A 23,597-nucleotide genomic window follows, 5' to 3' on the forward strand; every position below is an offset into this window, starting at 1 on the left:
TAAATGAATTTTCGTCCCTCTTTTCTCCTGTGTGTCAGAACGGAGTCTGTCGCTGAGAAAATGCTGACCAATTGGTTCACATTCCTCTTGTACAAGTTCCTCAAGGTAAGGCCGGCAACAAGGCATGATCATGTACTGCATCCTTAGTCAGTCTGTTTCTTTTAAACACTGAAGTCAAATCTAAAGTGGATTTATATTGAGCAATGTTTTACAAAGTATTTTCAAATATTTTTAAATTGGCTGTGTGTCGGAGACTTTTATTAAATGCTCCTGGCTTATATTATTTCTCCGTTGCATTTATCTCACTCTGCTTATTAAAAGGTTTTTCCCTATTTCTGCCACATATTTTCTAGCCTTCTTACTCGTGCAAAATACATACAGTAGATCAACAAAGCCTCCCAGCAACACATGTGATGTCCTTTTTCAGCTGTTTTAATTTCCTTTTTTCCTCTCCACTCTCATAATTTCACTCTTGTAGCTGACAGGTCCTCCTCGCTGACCTTTGTGTTGTTCTTTAAGCTCACATCTTCTCTTCCTCTGATCTCTCTTTCCTCCGTGCAGTTTCTGTTATCATTATTCAGCTGTCAGTCTCATCTCTGCCTTAAGGTCATTTGCCTCACCGGGGGGTTGCAGTGTCACTCGTGTTGTCCGGCACCCTCTCTGTCCTCTCATCCGTGCTGTCCCCTCATTCCATCTCTCACTTTAACATGACTGCTTACATAAAGCGAGTCCAGTCAGAAAATGTGTTCTGATGTTCCTTTCTCAGTGGTTTCCCTTCCCCTCTCTTCTTCCTCTAATTACAACATTGTAAGATTTGAAGAAGAAGAAGATGATGGTGATGGTAAAAATGTAGAAAAACTTTACTGCTAGTGAAATGCAAACAATAGTTTCAGAAGTAGAAGGAAGATTTGGCTGTTAAACATATCATTGGTACAACTGTTTGGAGCTGATTTCGAATCCTCTATACAGCCTGCATACCTGTTGCATCACTACCACACAGTACATCTGTAACAAAATAAAAATTTGGTAAATGTGTAGATCTGTGGGATTGATCTAAATCAATCATAAATCATGTTTCGTCTCTGTCCACAACAGACTGTGATGTAGTGAAAGCAGAGCGTCCCTCCCTGTTCCACTACTGAACTGTCAGGCTGTGAGGACGCTGAACAGGCTGCTGCTTGACCAGCTGTATATAGCACGGCCAAATCTCATGATGTCACATTCACAATAGAAAGAAAAAATTCACAATACGGAAATGCCTATATATAAGTTCTTGTCATCTAAAACTGGGAACAGGGCGATTTTAATATATTAATAATTTAATTACATTTATGATGATGATTTATGGATTACAACGTCTTAGCTAATTTTATAATTAGTAAATAAATTGTGTATTATTACCAATTCCACATGTTTAAATGTTATATATTTAGGTCTAATCATTGTTTGAATAATTGAGGTTCTAATATTCTGTTACATTGAATAAATATTGACTATATCATTTTTTTAAGACCGTGGGACATTTATGATGAGTGTATATGCATGGTCTAAGGCAGTTCTAAATTTGTTCATAGAGTAAGAACAAATTCAGGTAAGATTCAGGTTTGTGCTGAAAATGTTCATATGCACGGTTTAAGCACAGATTTATGCCTATACACTGTTTTTGAATGAGGCCAGTTATGAGTACAGTGTGATGATTGTCACAGTCACATAGTGAGCAAAAATCTGACAGAGATGAGTATTTTTGGAGGAGAACTTTGTAAAGGATGACTTTGAATTGGATGTAATTCTCTCATTTTGATGTTTTTATTGTTTGTATGTGTATAATGTGCTTGTAATGTGCATCAAATGCATTTAAACCCTTACTTAAATCCCTTTTACATTTCTATTTCTTTACCAAGCAAAATGTAAACCATCATTCTGACTTATGCATTGCTGATTTATAGTTGCCACGGATTGTTAGTGATATAGGAATCTGAGTTTATTCCACTGTTGTTCTCCCTGTACAGCAGCAGCCATTATTATAACCCTGAAATGTAAATGTCAGCGTACAATTAAGGGGCCGTAATGAAGGCAGTATGTGAAGTAAAGGCAAATTACGTAGACAAGCATGCAGCGGCCGAGCAACGAAGGCGAGAGCTGAAGCAAAAGCATAACAGTGTGATGTATGCTTGCTCTGTCTCGTTAGCAGCTGCCCACATAATTGGCCCAGATGCTAACGAGGTTCTTAAAGCATATGAAGTGAGAAAGGGAAGAGAGAGGAGAATGGCTGGCTAGAGAGTCAGGGGGGAGGAGAGGAAGGGGTTAGAGGTAGCGAGCAGAGGGAAGAAGAATAGAGGGGGACACGACAATTAGGAGTTAAGAGGAGGAGAGGAAAAGGAAGGAAGCGGGGGAGGGGAGGAGTGGCAGGAAGGTGGTGAGAAAGAAAGGAGGAGAAAAGATAGGGTAGTGTAGGGGAAGAGGAGAGGAGGGGGTTGGAGGAATGAAAGGAAAAGGTTGAAATTAAAGTCAACAATGGAAGAGACACTGGTAGCAGGAAGGTTTGTGTTGAATGAGATGGTGAGATACCACATATGTCTGAATTTTGTGGAAATATGTTTAAAATGGTGCATGAGACATCTAGAATATTGACATTTGACACAATGATGCAGCCATAAAAACAAGTAGTCCATAACATCATATAACTCCAATGAAGAGTTTAAACATGCCGATACAGAATATATATGATACTTTCAGATAATGTGACTCACTAGATCATTGGCACCTTTTTGGCTTGTAAAATGAAGCAACTTCTACTTGTGAATGTCTCTGGCTGGTAACAGTGATTTTTCCCTCTCAGATTGTTTCATTTAAAACATTGTAGGGGCTTTAAAATGTAACAAGATTGTAACAAGTAACAATAAGTCTACAGCTGTGCTGGTGCTTCTGTGAAGCTGTACTTAGACACAGTGGTGTTTTTAGCTAAATACTAAAGTCAGAATGCTAAAATGCTCACAATGCTAACGTGATGATGTTTAGTAGAGCTGCAGGTATTTGCTCATATACCAAAGTATCGGACAAATTGAAATTTTGATCTGATAATGGCGCTAGATGAAAAGTCACATTACATACATTACACCCAAAACCACAATCATATGTCTTGAGAAATTAATAATATTCTGTTAATCTGGCCACACCTCAGACTTATCTTGTGACCCACTGGAGGGTCCCAACCCCCAGGTTGGGAACTACTGATTTAGACAAATGTTCTGTCCTGAAAGGTAGGAGAAGTAAAAGAAGAAAACAGCATGCTAAGGGCTTAGAAAAGTATAATATTATTTTAAATCTTTGAACAGAACATTACAATAACAGCCACCTGGTAACTATGATATCATACAAATGTTATACACTGTCTTGTTTCCATATCAAAGGACCTGTTGTGGTTAAATATCAGTTGTTGTAATGTTGAGTACATTTTTTTTCAGAATCAGTACTGCATTAAACTGGGCCAACATCATCCAACCAAAACCAGTAACTACTACCCCAGAGTCTGCCTGTATAATATACTCCCTTAACCTGTTAAAGCTCATAAAACCCAATGTCTTTGCATCATTTACAGAATCAATAGGACATACTGTATGTATGATTGTTAGAGAGAGAGATAAGGAAAAAGAAGGGACCCCTTAACTGTTATTTCACAGTTGAGGGGTTGAGGAAGGGTATTACAGGGAGAGAGGAAAGGAGGAATCCGCCTGTTAGAAAGAAGAATCGAGTTGCTAAGAGTGCTTGAAGGTGAGACAGATAAATTAGTACTTTCCTCTGTTCTCATCAGGACCTCATGCATCTCCAGCAGTCACACACACAGTCTGAAGTATCTCCCTATGCACAGCATGGTCGATCATTAAGCTCTCATCAGAGTGAGTATTGGCCGTGATGTGTCCCCTCTCTCCCCTCTAAACTGCTGCTACTTCAGGCGGGAGTGTTTTCCTTGGGCTCAAGTGATGGCTAATGACGCCATATTGATTGGCAAGTGTCTTTGACGGAGGGGAGAGTGAGAAACATATTTATAACATCTGTGTCTGGTCACATAAGCTCGGAGATGTAAATGAGGAGAGAGAACTGAAAAAATGTATTGAAATTGTATTTATTTATCAGGACAGTGTAGTTTTTAACATAAATGATGAAGATTTAGCTTCAAGCTCATTTTCATCTGCAGTCCCTTCTAGTTAAACTTTTTTTTTTAAACATGTTTCTCAAAGTTCAAATTATCCAATGTCACACCAAGATATTTCAAATCAGTGACTGTCAATCTTTTCACCTTTGATGAGATTAGATTTTCATGATTGTTTTAAGCAAGGCAAATTCATTTGCATAGCACATTTCAACAACAAGGCAATTCAAAGTGCTTTACGTAAAACATAAAAAGGCATCATGTAATGTTTTGATTGGAAATCACAGCTTTATCAAAGTCTCTGGAATCACGCATATGTGATTTTGCTGGGTAGTTCTAATATTTTGTATAGTTTTTATTACAGCACTCTCTTTCTCTCTGTGTCTTCTCCCTGGTTAGGAGTGTGCTGGTGAGCCTCTGTTCATGCTGTACTGTGCCATCAAGCAGCAGATGGAGAAGGGACCCATAGATGCCATCACAGGAGAAGCCCGCTACTCGCTTAGTGAGGACAAGCTCATCAGGCAACAGATTGACTACAAAACACTGGTCAGTAAACTTACAGTGTCTTGAGGCTCTTTTCTGTCCGCTTTGGTCTGAATCACTCCATGAGTTATCGAGCTTTAGTCACTTTTGACAATGCTGAAAACTTTAAAGCAAACTAACTAATCAGCAGTAGGAATGTGGGTGCCACCATTTTCTTAATTGGTGAGGAATCTGCTGTGGGGACGGACTTTCTGCCAGGGTAAACATGGAGTTTCAGTTTTGGTTGGAGTGAGAATGTGATCTGGCCATGAACCGGCCCAACTGATGCCCAGAATTAATCTCATTCTCTCTCCAAACAAAGCCCTTCATCCTTTGGATGCACCTACTTGTCAGGAGGATCTACTATGGTTGTTTTGGTTTGCACCCAAGTGCAAATGCTGAGTGATTATATTCCCAAATAACCTGAACTGACTAGGAAAATGTTTTAAAATAGCTGCTGCAAACAAACTAGGTGTGAAAATGCTGTCAGGTACATTCAAATGCACCTAAACAATCATCCAAATATTTCATTAATTGGAAACGTTCTTGTAGTGTCTCTGCTTTAAGCCTCACTCTTTATGTCTGTTTCCATTCTCCTCTGTTTACACCTGTTTTTCTGCCAGACGTTGCACTGTGTGAACCCAGAGAATGAGAACGCCTCCGAGGTGACGGTCAAGTGTCTGAACTGTGACACCATCACTCAGGTCAAAGAGAAGCTGCTCGATGCTGTGTACAAGGGCAGCCCCTATTCACAGAGGCCCAAGGCTTCTGATATGGACCTGGGTAAGACATATGTATAAGACATGTGCACTGATATACTTACAGTAGCCAAGAGAGCTCAATGCACTGCAGTTTTAACATTTGCAGATGATGCAGAAGTAACAGAGAGTGACAGGATAGAGGATGTGTCTGACTGGAAGGCAGGAGGTAGCTTTGTCTTCAACACTTAGTTCTCTTTGTAAATTAAAACTCTCCTCAGTGCTGAGAGTTCATTTGTTTATCTATGTCTTGTCAGGGGGACATTACCCATCCAAATGAACCTGACATTGTCTTGTACTTTTGGGTCATGGAGTACAGGACAATGTCACACAGATTTTCACACTTTTTATTAGTCGTAGATGAAAGAATTATTTGATTTTCTGTGAGAAAAGGCAAATGACTGCAGCTGTAATGAATACTATGGACTGGGACCAGAGTCAATTGATATTGATGTATTTAAACCAGCTGTAATTATTTTTATGGGCTTCTTGACAGCAGCACAACAAGCTGTTAACACAAACTGAAATATTACCATGTTATAAAGTTGCTATGGCAAACAAGTTAGCAAGCAGTTGCCAATTTACACATCCGGTAGATAGAGTAACATTAGCTTTCATTTAGCGTCAAGTGTCCGGCCACCTAAATGAATCCAATATTGACCCTGCCCCACAGGGTTGAAAGGTATGAGTGTGAATTGAAATAGTAAAGTCGTGGACTGTAATACTGAAACAATGAGCTGAAAGATGCTAAAATGCTCTATAGAGCTGAGGTGAGCTGCAGAGTCGGGTGATAATTCTTTGTGGGTTCGTCACTGAAAATGACACCTTTCACATTACACATAGTCATCTGATCATTGCTAATTTGATCTCCCTCTCTCTTTCTCTCTCAACCCAACCGGTCAAGGCAGATGGCCGCCCACCTAGAGCCCGGCTCTGCTCGAGGTTTCTTCCCATTAAAGGGGAGTTTTTCCTTGCCGCTGTCGCCAAGTGCTTGCTCATGGGGGAATTGTTGGGTCTCTGCAAATTAAAGAGTACGGTTTAGACCTGCTCTATGTGAAAAGTGCCCTGAGATAGCTTTTGTTATGATTTGACGCTATATAAATAAAATCGAGTTGGATTAATTGACTTTAAAATATATTAATTACAGCAGCATTAACTGACTGCATTTATAGTTCACTAACTCGAAAAAGTGGACAAGTAAATTGAGAAACAAATGTATGTAACACATACACTGATAAAGAAAAGTGGCAAGTCACACAAACATATTTCATATTTTGATAGTTGTACAGTAACCCGAGCTCATGTGGAGAAGATAATGCCACTTGGTTCATGAAAGATGAAAGAAGATGATTAGCATTTAGAAACAACTGAAATGATTATGTGACCTCACTCCAAATGACACATGCACACACACAGACAGCATATTAATGTTTTGTCCATTACTCTAAACCTTTGTTCCCGCTTTCTGAAGAATGGCGTCAAGGTCGGATGGCCAGAATCATTCTGCAGGATGAAGATGTCACAACTAAGATTGACAACGACTGGAAAAGACTCAACACACTGGCTCACTATCAGGTACACCAGCACGAAAATGGGCACAGGGACACACAATACATAAAGATACGCTTGAAAGAGTTGACTGTTAAGATACAATGGGTATTCTATGTGCAGGTAACAGATGGCTCGGTGATCGCCCTAGTGCCAAAGCAGAACTCTGCCTATAACATCTCCAACTCCTCCACATTTACCAAGAGCCTCAGCAGATACGGTACGGTACCCATTCTCCTCCTGACTTGATCCTATTTAAATCATTCTGTCAATGATTCCCATCTCTCCCTGCCTACCCTCCCCCTCCCTCACTCTCTCTTTCATTCTCTTTTTCTTTGTTTATCGTGGCCATGATTGGGCTCCATTCTTTTGTCTTTTTTTTCTTTGCCCCCTCTCTGTGAATGGCAATCCTTTTTATCCAATGCTATCAGCCCAGGCCAAGGCTATTTCACGGCTATTTCCAAGCAGTCCGTAAATGACGGGCATTAAAGTCGACACCTCGATCCCTAGCTGACAGAGTGAAAGAGAGAAGGAGAGAGGACACCTGGCAGTCAGCAATAGACAGAGGCTCTGCTTCAATATGGTATACTTCAGTGGAAAATTAAACTATTTAGAAGATAAATTACTCTGTAGTAAAAAACTGGACCCTTTTCTGATACTAAGTGGGATTTAACCCTCGTGCATGCAAGCCACTGCTCTGCTGTTTGGTTAGAAAGTGAATCATATTTTGTAGCAGTTTTTCTGCTTTGAGAGCAGATTCTGATGGCCATTGTGATACCTGAAAATAGCAGGAGAGTGAGAGCTGTGCTTTTTTTAAGAGGTGCATCATATTTTATTTTCACAACTGTTTGACTCAACAGAGAGGTTAGGATAATGAGATCATGGGCCCTATCTTACGCCCGGCGCAGAGCAGCGCTAAGCACAGCGCAAGTCTCTTTGCTATTTTAAGACCGACGCAGTTGTCATTTTCCCGTCTAGCGCCCATGTTGTTAAAATAGCAATGGCACTTGTGTCCATCAGTGCGCCCATGGGCGTGTCGGTCTAAAAGTAAGGTGTGGTCAGGTGCATTGTTGGCGCATTGCTATCTCGAGGCAGCAGAGAGCAATTGCGCTATTGACCAACAAAAACCTGGTCTAAAGTCAATGGCGCAATGTTTCACTGTTATTTTAAGGGCGCATAATCAGATCACATGCAAAAGGTATCAAATAAAAGGATTACAATGTGAAAGATTATTATTGTGTATATTAATATATTTGAAAAAATACATGTCATAATGCTTAGTCATAATATTTATTAGAATTAAATAAATCACAGTAATGATGGATTAAATTGTTTAATTATTTGACCAAATCGCGGCAATACACGTAGGTATTTAAACAGACAGACAACAACGGATCAGACACAGACTTTCCTGCTGCATCAATGCATGAGGACATGAGGAACACATGAGGAAATAAATGAGGTGAAAACAATGATTCAACTAAAGAAGGAAATAAATCTGCACAGCTTCTAGCTGCTGCCAACAGCAGGATCAGCATCTTGGAGAGCTGATCAAGTCCTGATAACTGTGTTAATGATTCTTTACATGATTAAAATTAATTATTTAATTTTTGAACAATATTTAACAAATATTCTTTAACATATCGGAGAGTACAGTGATCAGGTTTCCATACTTTCAGCAATTAAAACCCTGCTGATTTGACCTGTTACTCCATGACTGAACTAAACAATTTTAAAGAAACCAAAGCTGTAATTTAAAAAAATAAACTTTTTCAAAAACCAAACGAAGATAAATTTGCAACAAATAAATGAACAGGATCTTAAACTGGTGGTCTGGCGCTGGCCACAGGAGGGTCCAGGAGCAGCAGGGGCCAGTGTGCTCGTTATGGATCGTGCGCTTTCACTTTGCGCATGAGCAGATCCGTTTCCTATGCAGAGAAACGTTCCTTCTTACTACTTGGCAAATGCGCCATCATAATAGCAATCCGCCAAGGTGCAAGTGCACCTGGCTCTTAAAGGGAATGGGAGATGACACTGTGATTGGTTTATTGTATGTTACACCGAAAACACACCCATGATTAATTAGGAGACTATGGGCAACCCCTTTGAACCATGCGCCTGGCGCAGCAACCATTTTTTCCACCGTTAAAATAGCAAAAGTGAATTTGGACACACCCTAAATGCACTTGCGCCATGCGCTTCAGACCATGTGCTTTAGATCGTTAAAATAGGGCCCCATGTCTTATAGTGACTGTTTTCACCATTCTGCCTTACAGTGTGGACATTTATTTTAATCATATCTATCACAAAATACCTCAGATTGGCTTCTGTAGTTTGAAGTTGGCTACTGCTAAGAATCGAAAAAATGGAATATATGTACTATCAAACAGTGGCTAAATTGTTTGAGTACTGGATTAGTAAAGAGAAACTAGTTTTAGTGAACCACATTTCCCGAAATCACATCTTAAATTCACACTGCTAAAATTCACGGCTGCAGCTATTTAGCTTCACAGCAAGAACATTTTAAAAATGTGTGTTCATTTTTGCTATTTAGTTTAATAGCGATCATATTGGTGTGTGCTTGGATATGTGTGAGTGTGTGCTGATGAACATTTGGTAAATGTTGGTCACCAGTGACCATGATGGTTTTGGAATCAAAGCCACTCAGCACCCCACTGGCAAAAGCAACAACAGTACTAGACACCACCCCACTCTCTCCCCACTCTTTCACTTTTCTAGCCTGTGCTTTCCCATTACTCTCCATTTCACCCCTCTCCTGACCTTTTTTGTCTCTCTGTCCATTTAGCCCTCCCACCCCCCTTCCGTGTCATCTCCCTCACACCCTTTCCTCCCCTCCTCCTGCTTCCTTTCAACAAACATAAATATCCCTTCTTGCCCAGGAGCAACAGCTACTCAGCAGATCATCATCTCCCCCCCCTGTGCATCTCACCTCCCTGTTTCCTCCCCCCTCTCTTTCCTAAATGCAACAGCCAAAGATACGCATCTCCTTGCTTCGCTCTAATCAACTTTGACACTCACACCATGAATATTGAAACAGACACAGATGATAGAGAAAGAGGGAGGGAGAGTGTGAGTCATAGACTGTAAAAGGGAGAGAAAGATTAAAGAAATACAGTTTTTTGTGTGATTATTGTACTATTACTGAACATACCTGAGTATCTACATGATTTTTAATTAAACAGTACAATATATGAGAAGGAGAAGAATCATCTGCGACATTTGTTGGTTTCTGAAACTCTAAAAATGATAATAAGGGAAATTATCCTTTTTTCATTCACTGTATGAAATGATTCTGTCTTGTGTTTCTGGACATAGAGAGCATGTTGAGGACAGCCAGTAGTCCAGACAGCCTACGATCCCGAACGCCCATGATCACCCCTGACCTGGAGAGTGGAACCAAACTGTGGCATCTGGTGAAGAACCACGACCATTCAGACCAGAGGGAGGGCGACCGAGGCAGCAAGATGGTCTCTGAGATCTACCTGACCAGGCTGCTAGCTACAAAAGTAAGACACAGAGGAGTAAACTTCATGCCAGTGTTTTAAAAGTTGATTCCTTGCAGGATGGAAAAACCTCTCTAACAGCATTTAGAAGCACCGGGGAGACTTTAAAACTCACCACTAATGGAATCTTTTCAACATTGTTTGCTCTTTAAGACAGTGATCCACCTCGCCTATTTCAAGTTAGAAAAGTAATAATTCAGAGACTGCATGTGTTTGAGGAGTATTAAATGTATTAAATCAAATGTATTAAGTTTTGTACGGGGAACATGAGAAAGGATCCATTGTATACACACACACACACACACACACACACACACACACACACACACACACACACACACACACAAGGATAAACAGACCGATAATTTCGCTTCCATCCAGAAACGTTCCAGAGCATGAACCAGTCAAGCTGTCTCTTTTCCTTCTCTCCTTCAGTGTCTCTCAGTTCAGCGTCTCTTTCCTAATTATAAGAGGTGGAGGGAAATAAAGCAACGGGCAGCAGTTACAAGTTCCCCATCTTTTCAATTTCAACTGGTAATAAGAAAAAACAGATTAATAAAAGGTGGGCTTGTGGTGCAGAGTGCAGGGAGACAGGTACTGGAGGTGTCAGGAGGCAGGTAATTGGGTGAGGGATTGAAGATTTGGACATGCATGATGAAAAAACAGAGAGGTAAATGCAATTGAGGACCTCATCTTGTCTTTGTCTCTCCATGACTGTCTTGCTGTGTCGGCCTGCCCGGGCATCCCAGGCGGACAGAATTCATTCCTGTTCCATTTCGCAATGGTTGACTACAGTAAATACGATCCCCAAACATTTCCTCGTTAATAGATTCTGCCAGATGGAGAAGTCGGGAAACAAATGTGTTGTTAGGGAAATTCATTTAGCTACATTTGATGTAATTACAATGAAGCGTTGTCATTGGAGGAAAGCACCATCCAAATCCAAGGGCTGGAGTTTCTGTTTGTGATTCTGCGGAGCTCAGTGGGCAGAGCGAGGCAGTCACAGCGCCAGAGTTATCACTGTGATTCCCAGCGGGGCCATTCATACTAAAAATGTACACACTTACAGCCCATTCAGGTGCTGTGGATACAAGTGGCTGGAAATGTTACACACACAACACTGTGAAGCTGTTCATTGTTATTCTCTTCCTCCTCTCTGATAATTCCATTTTATTGTAATTATCTGGTAGATTTGAAACTGCTTGTAAGACCTAGATTCAAACTCACATTTCTATATCTTAAACCATAAGGCCATGAATAATATATGCATGGAGAACAGTTACCACAGGTAAACACGTTTACGGTGTAACATATAATACAGTGTATTCATGCTGTTTATATGCCTTGTTAACTCTTATCCTCTTTTTCTTCCTATCCTCTTCAGGGTACGTTACAGAAGTTTGTGGATGACCTGTTTGAGACCATCTTCAGCACGGCCCACAGAGGCAGCGCGCTGCCGCTGGCCATCAAGTACATGTTCGACTTCCTTGACGAGCAGGCTGACAAGCACTCCATCACAGACTACGACGTACGGCATACCTGGAAGAGCAACTGGTAAGTGAGACGGAGTTCCTCTCTTTTCACCTGTTGCTACTGAAAATGTGACTCTCACAGAAGTACAGCAAATATTTTTGGAATTCAAAAGATGGCATCCAATTCAGTCTAATGAAAGATGGTCCCCCAACTAAGGATTTTCAGGCTTCTTCACTCTCAGGCAAGATGACATTGACATTGGAGCCTGGCTTAGCCTGGCTGTCTGCCCGCACAAAAGAATAATATGTTGATTTGAATATGGTGATTTTTAAAGTTCTTGGCGGCTCAATGTGTAATGAACCTAACAGTTCAAATTGTGATCATTCAAAGAGTAGATTTTGAAATTTCCTTCCTAGTATTACACTTGTTTCTTTTGTAATTTGGCAAAATGACATCATGTGACCTGTAGTTCCTGAGGGCTTGGTAATCACTAATAAGTATATAATATACTTATAAAAATAATTATATTATTATACAGAATGTAGTGTAAATTGTATGATGTTATAGAGCGTTCTGACAAAGTTCTGTAAAGTAAATATCTTTGTGAACAACACTGCATGCCAAAATCATCCAGTCAATAAATTCAGGTCTGCAAAAATGCGTAGCAAATTACAAATGTTGCTGTGTAGGATGCTTGGTCATATTTACCTTTTATAAAGTTCTGACCAACTACATTTTCTACCAGTCAGCTGCTACATTCTTCAGGGACATGACACCAACTGAGCACTATCAAAACAAAGACAATAAAAACCAGTAGTGAAAAAAGCTTCAATGCACACAATGCACTAATCAGAATTGAAAATAAAGTAGTGTGATATGAACAATAGTAAATTAAGAAACTGAAGCAAAGGACTCAATCATTTCAACACATTAAGATGATGGAATATAAGACAAAGTGCATGGTTACACAGAATATTGTTAATTACGTGTTATTTCATGTTGCTGTAGAAAAACGGTATTCTGTATTTTTTCTCACCTCCTCCAGTCTTCCTCTGCGGTTCTGGGTGAACGTGATCAAGAATCCTCAGTTTGTATTTGACATCCATAAGAACAGTATCACGGATGCCTGTCTGTCTGTGGTGGCCCAGACCTTCATGGACTCCTGTTCGACATCAGAACACAAACTAGGAAAAGATTCACCTTCGAATAAACTCCTCTACGCTAAAGACATCCCCAACTACAAGAACTGGGTAGAGAGGTGAGTCAAAGTTGAAGCCAGACATACCGACATTAAAATCACCTTCTCTAAATTAGAATACTTCATACTACAATTTATGCACAGTTCTGAATACTAAATGAAAATGTTCCTTATGAGCTGTTGGAAGCCGGAAAGGTCAGAACTGCAAGAAAAATGAGGTGAAGTGGTAAGATCAAAGGTAATTACAGTATTTAACTACAAAATTATAACATTACAGGCAGAGGAAGGTTGATCTTTATCTGGTATTTTCTGTTAAAAAGCAAGCAGGTAACTTGAGGTCAGAGAACAATCAGCAGACAGATGAAATTAATGCAAAACAATCTTGTAATTACTGGATTCTCTTCAAATCAACATCTTGCTCCAGGCTTATTAATATAAACAGTACAATACAGTATATAAAAGTCCAATTCTCTTTGATTTTTACCTGTAAAGAAAGAAAGCACACGAGTGAAAGAAGGATTTGTAGCTACTGTAGCACCACTCATTAAATTGAGGCTCACTGAAAACGTCCTCTGGTTCACCCTTCATCTTTTATTCAGCGCCAGAATGTTTAACTATCAAGATAAGTTATGCACCACCGACGCTTGCCACAATCATTGTTTCCGCTTTTGGAGAAGACTCCAACAGTCTCTCAGTAGCTTTTCTAAGCTGCTTCTTCCCAGACTCTTGCTTTGGCATGACAATGTTAAGCACTTTTCTTATACCCAAAAATGCCTAAATGTCATGTTGAGAGGACAGAGAACATCAACCGCTGGTAATAATTATGTTATTTAAACAACATGCCCAACGTCCCCATGCTGCTGCAGCACACTGGAGCTAAAACAGAACAGCAGACGATAAAAACTTCTTCTGGTACAAGGTCCGTTTCTTTATATCGAGCAACATACTTAAATGCTACAGTAAGACACACACTTCAGGCTTGCAGGGAGCTTATATGAGATGAGGATTTATAGGTAAGGGTTAATTGGGTGCAGTTAAACCTTGTTTCCATTGCCTCCTAACCTGCACTCAACCCCAGCCTGCCCTGCTGCAGTAAACCTTGAGACAGTTGAGATATGGATTCTGCAAACAGGTTCAGGTACAATTCAATACTTGGATATATTCTTAATATACTGTATTGTTCACTCAGTGTGTTTTCTACCTAACTCACTTTGACTGGACTTTTTGCTCCTCGGATGCAGCCAACAACACTGAGTCGATAATGTGAAGGTCGGTGTTGCCTTGCCACAGTAATTGCAAGTCAACAATCAGTCATCATTGGGGACTGTATGAGAATTACTGGGATGGGGAGTGGACTGAATCCTATATTTCTTATATTTCGTGTAAAAATTCATACCCTGTAATCTCAAAATCATAACCAGAACACAGAGACATCATTCACCCTGAAGAAGGCACAAGCAGACACATGTTGGTGTGTTTTTTAATGACTCTAACCCACTGAAATAAAGACCTTTTACTTTTTAAACCTACCTTGAGTGCCTGGACCTGGATTTTTTATGCCATTTTTTGGTCATAATTTTCATCTTCTTCAGTATTATTCCCTTCCATGAGCACTGGTGGTTTGGGGGACACCAGCAGCGCTCCTGTTACTTCTCTCTTATGCTCCTTATATCTTGAGATCTTTGTTCAAAATCATCAAATGTTTGACTTTTTCTCCTGTAAAAGTTTCCCAGTTCATCTTTTTACAGCTGCATCATTGCTTGTATGTAAACCGGAACAGAGCACGTGACTCTGTTGAGGACTGTTTTCTTTCCTAAAATGTGATATCACAACTTAATATCAATCAGAATTATACCACAAAACACATTCATGTCTTGCTGGCTGATACAGAACAATTACAATCAGCAAAACAATCAGTCATAAAATAAAGGAAAATGGGGTTTCTGTGTTTGTTTGGCACAATCAATGTTTTGACATTATTAAGGCTCAGAATTTTCCATCAACATGGTTCTTATATCCCCGAAACTCAATCACCTCTAACAACTCATTGAAACTGTATTGAAAACTTCCAGCCAGACATAAAGGGAAGAATTCAAATAAAATATAAATCCCAGATGAGGAAAAATCAGAAGACCCTCTCCTGCTCACCTTAAATATTCAGGCTACTCTCTAAAATTCACAACCCCCCTCGACCCCCTTTTCTGACCTAATAATGTTCATACTGTTCCTTAGTTTCCATGCAGAAAAACTTAAACTCATACAGTAGATGCTGTTGAATCATATACAGCCCACTCCTCTCCATTTGTTTGGGGTATTAATGTTACTGAATGTCCATTTATCCAGTCAAAGTGTCCTTGAGCATGATATGAAAACATGGAAATGTGAACCATATCAATCCCCCAGTGAGAAAACTGGTCACCAGTTACCACTGTTCACTTTCAGAATATTTAGGTGGAGCTGTGGATGGAATACAAATGGAGTTATATGTAAAACTCTGCTTGGTCTCTCTTCTAGGTATTACTCTGATATCTCCCGTATGCCAGCCATCAGTGATCAGGACATGAGTGCCTACCTAGCAGAGCAGTCCCGCCTGCACCTCAGCCAGTTCAACAGCATGTCTGCACTGCACGAGATCTACTCCTACATCATCAAATACAAAGACGAGGTGAGGTTCCACTGGATTTGGAGTAGAATTACTCGCTAGCAGGGTGTGCTGTGTCATGCCCTCCTTTACTTGTCTTGACTAATACCATGAGGTCATTTTAATTCAATTACAATGATAACCTGTCCACATCCGTACAGACTGGAGGGTATTATCACCATTAGGATGCACATTAAGGCATGAGCTTCACACATTATGAAGCTAATGGAGCTTCGTTAAATTTACGTGATTTGTTTCATCTGTGAAGTGGTCAAACTGAGTGACTCACAGCTGATGTGTATCCAAGTAAAGCGTATGGAAGAGTAAAAGTTAGAGTCCATTTGTAGTGACTAGTGAATTCTGTGTGTTTTATTGCTTTTACTGAACATATACAGTATATACTATGTGTGTGTGTGTGTAAGAGAGGGAAAGAGAAACCTACATGCTAAATGTCCTTTTTATAAGTGGACAGATAATGAAGACTTACACCTGTACTATGTATCATACTCTAACCCATTAAAACACAGCTGAAATGAAAGAAATGTCCCTCCAGCTTTTTAATCTTTCATCTCCTTCTCTACATCCTATTATCCTTCTTCCTCTCTATCCTTTTGCTTTTCACTCCCACAAGTCACCACGGTTCATATCCCGCCCTCCTCCTCTTCCGGCTCCTGATGGACAGCCATATGTCCTCATCAACCTCTGCTTTTCCCCCAACTTTATTGTGCTTTTATGTGGTGAAAGATAAGTCATCTCAGCCTCTTTCCCTCCCCTTCCTCCTCCTCCTCTCCCTCCATACCAGCAGTATTACAGTAGTCATGCTGGCTGATTGCAGCTGGCTCCATTCAAAGCAACTGCTCCCCTTCATTACAGCCTATTATCCAGATGTATGCAGCTGCACGGTCCCCATCGCCTCTAACACTTCCTGACCTTACATGTGCACACACACATACACACACACACACACATAAATGTACACAGTGGTGTACATGCTCATATAGACATGCTAATGCACATACAACATTAAGAGAACAGAGAACCATGTACCATATAGACAAAAGCACACACTGTAGCAGCTCCTCCCTCCCTTGTTCATGTTCATTAAGACACCACCACACACACTCCTATACACACTCAGAGCGGCCATTAACATGACATTACGGACATCCCACTGGCCTCACACCTGCCCCGCCAACCCTGTCCATGTTGCCAGCATCAGTTTAAAATGTAATCACTAACAGGGAACCTGAAATTTGCATCAGGACACTCTTTCAACATGGTCAGGGTTAAGGAGAACATTAGAAACACCCAATGGGCTTCTCTGTGCACTGTAAGACTGAAATAAGTGATGGTGTGATGATGATGTAGTGTATTCTTCCTCCATATTTGTGTCCAGATCCTGTCAGCGCTACAGAAGGACGAGCAGTCACGCCGGCAGCGGCTACGTGGCAAGCTGGAGCAGGTCATCGACACCATGGCCTTGGCTAGCTGAGGACCAGCCCATCACACGCCTCGGCTAGCGGAGAACTGGCCAACCAACACGCCTTCCCTGACAACCTTTGCCGGCCGTGACATTTTGACCCTCGACATTTGAAGTCTGTCGTCATCACCCTCACAAAACAACAACAAACAGCAGCGGAAAGGACTGCAAGGACACAAGCACCCAGCAGCAGCAGCACACTGGAGAGACAGCAGAGTTTGGAACTGAGGCCCCCGGCTGGGTTGGCTTTTTTTTTTTTTTTTTTTTTTTTTTTTTCTTTCTGTGCTGCCAACCCAGAACGACCAAATCAAGCGCACCTTCAGCCTCAGCCGTTATGGACCTCAGCTCAGGAGAGCGTTTATTTTCATCAGGGCCCTCATCACATCTAGAGTCAGACAGGAGCAGCAGTTGGGTACTTTGGCGGCAATCAGGACCGGTACATGCACAGTGGTGAAAAACTCCTCTAGCTGGACACAGAGCTGAAGGAAAGGTACGAGCCTGCAGCCAGAAGCTTTCCACAGCCAAGGCTACGGTTCAGACTGTGAGCCAACAGAAATCCAGGATATATTACTGCGATACTTGATCCTTGTAAGGAATTTCTCTTTTGTGTTGCCGTCCTCCACAGGGAGGTCAGAGGTCAGGGACAGCTACTGAGCAGCAGCCACGGTGCTCGTGGGAATTTAGTTTGTTGCTAAAAGACACTTCAGCAGAGTGGATGCTGCCACTGCAGCGCAACAAGGAGGAAGGACTTTTGTCGGGGAAACTCTTCCTCCAACACTTACAAACAAGCTCTTTTTCAGTTCCATAACTCTGCTTTTGATTTGTTATTGCATTTGAGTCCACCCCCCCCTCCCAACTGCCTACTCTCCCCAGTGCTGTGCCACTTGTGTTACTGCTGAATTTGCACAACAAAAGCTAAATCAAAAGAGAGAAGATGATATATGAATATATATATATAGATAGATATATAAATACAAACCTTTTCTTTTTAAAACAAATGAAAAGTTGAAAAAAATGTTTTCCATTGTAATGTACAAAAGATCCGTTTGAGAAGAGGATTTGATATTTCGAAGAAGAAAAACTATGAAAACACAAGGAAAAAGTCGTCCTGTGCCATGTTTTACTTTGAATGTTGTTTAGTGCAAAGAGACTTCTTTTCGTTAGATGAAATGTGCTATGATGAAAATGTTGTCATGCTTAGTGACTGAAAGTGAGAGTATAAAAATAGGTAAATGGCAAAAAATATATATATATTACAGACACTTTCTATATTTCGTGAGGTGTAGGGGCCAGTCATGTGCTTACATGTTTGGCTCTAAAGACAGGACACATGATGTCTGAAAGTCGCCTGTGAGCCAACTGACCTACAGCGCTTTTGTGTTTGTTTTAGAGAAACCAAATACATCGAGGCCTGGTCAGCTCACCAATTTAGTTGAGACAGAACTCATTACTTTGAAGGCCAGCCTCATGCTGTGATAGCAGACTACTATAGAGGCACTAGGCAGCCATTTAAGTCTAATCCTGGCACACCGTGCTCTACGACTTCTTGATCTTGTTTTCTAGACTTTCCCTCTTGTCTGAAACATTTTATAAGGTGTGTCATCCAACATGAAGGCCAGTTTTGGTGTGCAGAAGCAGGTGATCAGTATTGTCTAATTTTTGGCTTTTTTTTTCCAGTCTGCAGTGAAGACAGTGGTTTCATTTTTGAAATGTAAACGTGATATTATGAAAAGATAATGAAATGTAGCTTGAATTATGTGGTTGTTTTTGTACCAGTTGAAGGCCTTTCTCTTTTTTTTTGTTCTGTGGTTTTATGGGGGTAAAAAAAATATGTGCTGCTCAACATTTACTTGCAGTGCTTTAAAAAACATGCGTTCATAAACAAGGCATTCCTTTCTCTTGCGATTGTACAAGGCTGGTTATAAAGGCTAGAAAAAAAAAAAAAAAAAAAAAGATTGAGAAATGTTAAACAAACCAGGTTAATGTAAATGTGGCCATCCATCCTGTAAGAGCTTGTGATGAAAGGATGACCACCAGACCAGACACATCAACAACCAGATCACACCAATCAGTTCAACGGATCTATTTCTTTTGATAACAAATGGGAAAAATGCGGTCAGAAAGTAGGTTTAAATGCATCAAATGCATCTCTTGAACAACACGACTTGCCAATGCCTCAAAATCATTTTATGTTTCTTTCTTTTCAACAGTGCTTCCCTAAGATTTTTTTTTCCCTGTGGCAAAGTGGAAAGGCCTCTAACACCATCTGACACTGGAGTCCTCTGTTTCACTCCAGTTCAAATGGCATACAATACAAGCTCTACAGTTGCATCAGGAAACTTACAACCCAGGGCTGTCATGAAATGCCTGACAGATCTCTTTCAAACTGTAGGTTATTATACCCCGTAAGTTATCATTTCTCTTTCCCAAGACCCTATACTAAGACAGTTTGAGCTTTAGGTTGAAAAGAGAAAACTTGGTCTTAAATTCTTGGATTTTTCCATCTTGGTGATGGATCATTGTGATTGCAGAGACTGCAGCTCATCAGAATGATCAAGCAGAGCAAAGGGAAATTTCCAAACATACTTTCCAATACATCCGTTTGCAATGGGACCTGCCGCTATCCTGTTTTATTAATATCCATGGCCTTATTTTGGCTCATACTGGAGTAGATGGTAATTTTAAACTAGCTGGCACAAAGAATTTCAGGTTCTCTGATGGCACATTCAAGTGATAATTGTTGAGTTATCGCTGTGTAACTGTGTAATGAAAGTGTGATTGTTGTTGGCGTGATCGATGCGTTTCAGTCACTTGAATTGGCTGTTAACTTATGCCTTAGCTACTTTCATTTGTTTCTGTGAGCAGCAGTCCCTTCAGTCTGAGTTACTAAAAAATTGGAAAACGGTTAGGAAGTTTTGATAAGAATGGGAATGAAATTACCTGAATTATCATTTCATGTTACAGTGTAACTATGAGGCACTGCTAGCTAGTAGCCACATCATGCTAGCTACTGCAGATGAGATGATTACCTAGCTAACATGCTAGTTTAAAAATTAAGATTAAGTGATCTGAATGACATTTTCCAGCTTATACCTGCATAGAAATGAACAATATAACTATATTCCGTACAGCTGGGACGACAAGTTGTTATATATGTCACTGTATGGAAAAACACATGATGACAAATTCAGACTTGGTAACACACAAACTTTAACAATTTTTTTTTTTTTTCAAACGGCCACTTCCATCTTTGTCCTTTTACATTGTCAGGATGTTAACAATGTTTTAAATATAATAACCAGACCTGTACCAAACCTCATGCCACAAAGCCAAACATATATGGCTGCTGTCAAGTGAAAACCCTTTCGTCCACCTTTGTTAAAGACTAAACGATACATTGTCCTTGATAGATTGAGGATGTTTTATGAAACCTTTGAAAATCCAGTGTACATTCTAGTTTGAGATATTAGGTTGCAGTTCATACTAAGACACAGTGTTTCCATCTGACAGCATGAATATGTGTCTGGATAGAATGAAACGTACTGTATGTGTTTCAATACTTGAACCACTGATCTACACAGGGTAAAACAACATACAGGGCGGCTGACCAAAGCTTTATCCATCCACATCAGGAGAACAACTCCGTGACAAGAGATTATCTTTGACGCATCCGCCTTTCAGTTCTTCCACAAAATGATTTGGTTATTGTCCTTTACATATCCCCTCATTGAAGGTATTTAGTGTTTGTCTTTATGCTTGATGAATGGAAAAAAATTGAGGCAATGTTACTTTCATGTACAGGCACTCATTAACAGACTGTTCAATTTGAATAAGGATGTGGACCACTGCATTGATGTCTGCTATTGACTTGCTCAATTGTTCCTGTGGTGAAGATTTGTAAAGATGATATTAGACATGTGAAAAAAGTAATGAGGCTTAGCTCGAAACTGCTAGGATCACTATTTAGAGTGTGAAAAGAAAAAGTTGAGCAAGATGGTGAGATGAGGCCCACTTAGTCTCTGATGCTTTTGTTTCCCAGTTTTGCTTCTTGTTCTCTGCTTCACCACTTGTTGGGGTAAAAGATGAAAAGACTTGGGCAAGGCAGAGGAAGTGCTTTGAAGGCCATGGTACCGCTTCATTTTCCATTCCGTTGCATCTGTGGCGTTCAGCTTTTCCACATAGAGGAAGACAAGGATGCAGGAGGGAGGAGGAGGGTGGAGCGAGAGAAGAAAGGAGGTGGAGGGAGAGATTCTCTCGGCGATTGACCGACGCAGAACTGTTTACTGTGCCTTGTCAGCCTCTTCCCAGACTGAAAATGATTTATTTTTCAAAGATATTTCAAGAGTAGGATTCAAGGTCGGTGTCAAAAATTGGACAAAGAAATATATGTCAATATGCATTTTGACAACATAATTTCAGATGTATTTTGAATCTTTTGTGAAATATTAGATCTGAGAGGACTGATACCAATCTCATGTCCGTGTGTTAAGAGCAGAGCTGGAGTCAGGATGTGTTTAACCTAGCTTTGCATTTAAAAGGTAAGAGCCAGCCTGAAAAAATAACCTTCCATCACCTGACTGAGCAGACTAAGTAACAATTTGTTTCTCATTTATTTAACCTGTAAATGAACAGAAACGTAAAAACAACAAATTGTAGTTTAAGGGAGAATAACATGCTAGAAGTACTGGATGCTGCACACAGTAGCTATAGTGAAAAAGCTCATATACAACTCCCTGCAAAATCATAAATTGTGATTCATTTTCATTATTGTATGGGTTAAAAAAACATCCATTGTGTCTATAAATCAGCTTTACAATTGTTGGTAGGTTTATTTTCCCACTTTGCTTCACTCATTTTTTTTTAGTTGTCATGTACAATCAGTCATTAAGTCAGCTTTAGAATTATTGATGGGTGATTTTTCACTTTGCCTTTTCACCTTCCAGTTTTGATGCTAAGCTAGGCTAACCACATCCTGACTCCACCTCTGTACAACACATAGACACGAAGCACTAAATTTCTCAAAAAGTTGAACTCAAACAAATCGTTCGATATTTTGGGAAATACGCTTATTCTTGTTCTTTCTGAGAGTTACGTGATAATAAACGACAGCCGGCAGGGAGTCTGTTCCTTAAGTATGAAGCTGGAGCCAGGAGGTAGTTAGCTTCGCTTAGCTTAGCATTAAACAAATAAGATATAACATTTTAATTAGTGAATTTTAGAGACTTCTTTCCCCCTGCTTCCAGTCTTCATGCTAAGCTAAGCTAATCATCTCCTGGCTCCAGTTTCATAGTAGGCAAACAGGCATGAAAGTGGTTGATCTTCTTACCTAACCTTTAGTTTAAAAAAAAAAAAAAGCAAATAAGTCTATCTCCCAAAATGTTGAACGACTCCTTTAAAGTTGTCAACTGCAAATAGAAAAAAAAAAATGTTTCCAGTAACCCATGCCATGTTCTGTAATTTCTGAAAGACATCTCTAAATCTATTCTTAAGCATATATGAGATGTACTTATGGGTTGCACCCTCCAACATGACACCTCCTCAGACCCATAGAGAGAATCACCACCGCACAACCTTAATACTTCCCCCTCATCTGCCTTTTTTGATCACCCTCCCCCCCCTCCAACAGCAACACTCACAGTTTTCTCATCGCTCGAGTTCCAACTCTCCAGCTTCCTCACCTGCTGAGTTCACTTTGATTAAAGTACATTTCAGAGAAGAAGCATGGGACGTAAAATACCTTCACATAAAGATTAAAGAGGAGAGAGGTAGAAAGAGAAAAAAAATACCTTAAAGAGTTTTAATACTTTATGAATTCTGATACCTTTTTAAGAGTTTCAGACTTGAAGCTGCTGTGACAGGTTTTGGCTGTTTCACGCCCGTGTAAATATCCTGCTCTTTCCTATTTTGCAGATTTATTACGTGTAAATAGACACGCATCAAGGAGAGATTAAACATGTTTTTTGCTAAATCTGGCTCGTCTGATGTTTTCATTTCCCTTCCCCCGTCCCTGCATATCCTCTAAGTTGTGGGTTTGAAAGTTGTAACAAGTTTTAGGTTTATCTCAAGTGCACGTCACCACAAAAGAACTTGGAAGATCAAAAGGCAGCACATACTGTACGAGACGTTAATATCATTGTGCTCTTATGTATTCTGATAAAGCAGTGATGCTGATTTGGATGTTGACAAAGATTAGAAAGAAAATGATTAGTCTTCACTCTTCAGATTTTACTGTCAGGAATCCTTTCCTCGAGTGAGCCAGGAAGACTCAAAGCTCGGTTTCAGGAGTACAATCACCCAGCCATA

The 23,597-nt window shown here is 40.2% G+C and overlaps 1 protein-coding gene across 6 annotated transcripts in view; it reads left to right on the forward strand.

Annotated features, from left to right (window-relative positions):
- LOC121895327 (plexin-A1-like) overlaps positions 1-23,262 on the forward strand; it is a 265,311-nt gene extending 242,049 nt beyond the window's left edge. For 4 of the 6 annotated variants that reach the window (XM_042408363.1, XM_042408362.1, XM_042408365.1 and 1 more), the window contains 10 exons: positions 39-105; positions 4,550-4,696; positions 5,296-5,455; positions 6,902-7,005; positions 7,102-7,198; positions 10,315-10,505; positions 11,887-12,056; positions 13,021-13,233; positions 15,688-15,838; positions 17,211-23,262. In XM_042408363.1, coding sequence (XP_042264297.1) covers positions 39-105; positions 4,550-4,696; positions 5,296-5,455; positions 6,902-7,005; positions 7,102-7,198; positions 10,315-10,505; positions 11,887-12,056; positions 13,021-13,233; positions 15,688-15,838; positions 17,211-17,306 — 1,396 coding nt within the window. In that variant the 3' untranslated portion in view covers positions 17,307-23,262. Of the gene's footprint in view, positions 1-38; positions 106-1,095; positions 1,342-4,549; positions 4,697-5,295; positions 5,456-6,901; positions 7,006-7,101; positions 7,199-7,409; positions 7,547-10,314; positions 10,506-11,886; positions 12,057-13,020; positions 13,234-15,687; positions 15,839-17,210 lie in introns of those variants that run through there. The other 2 variants (XM_042408367.1, XM_042408368.1) reach the window with 2 other exon arrangements.
- Positions 23,263-23,597: the final 335 nt, after the last annotated feature.

This window comes from Thunnus maccoyii, chromosome 4 (genome assembly GCF_910596095.1).
Source record: "Thunnus maccoyii chromosome 4, fThuMac1.1, whole genome shotgun sequence".
In the NCBI taxonomy this organism is placed as follows: Eukaryota; Metazoa; Chordata; class Actinopteri; order Scombriformes; family Scombridae; genus Thunnus; species Thunnus maccoyii.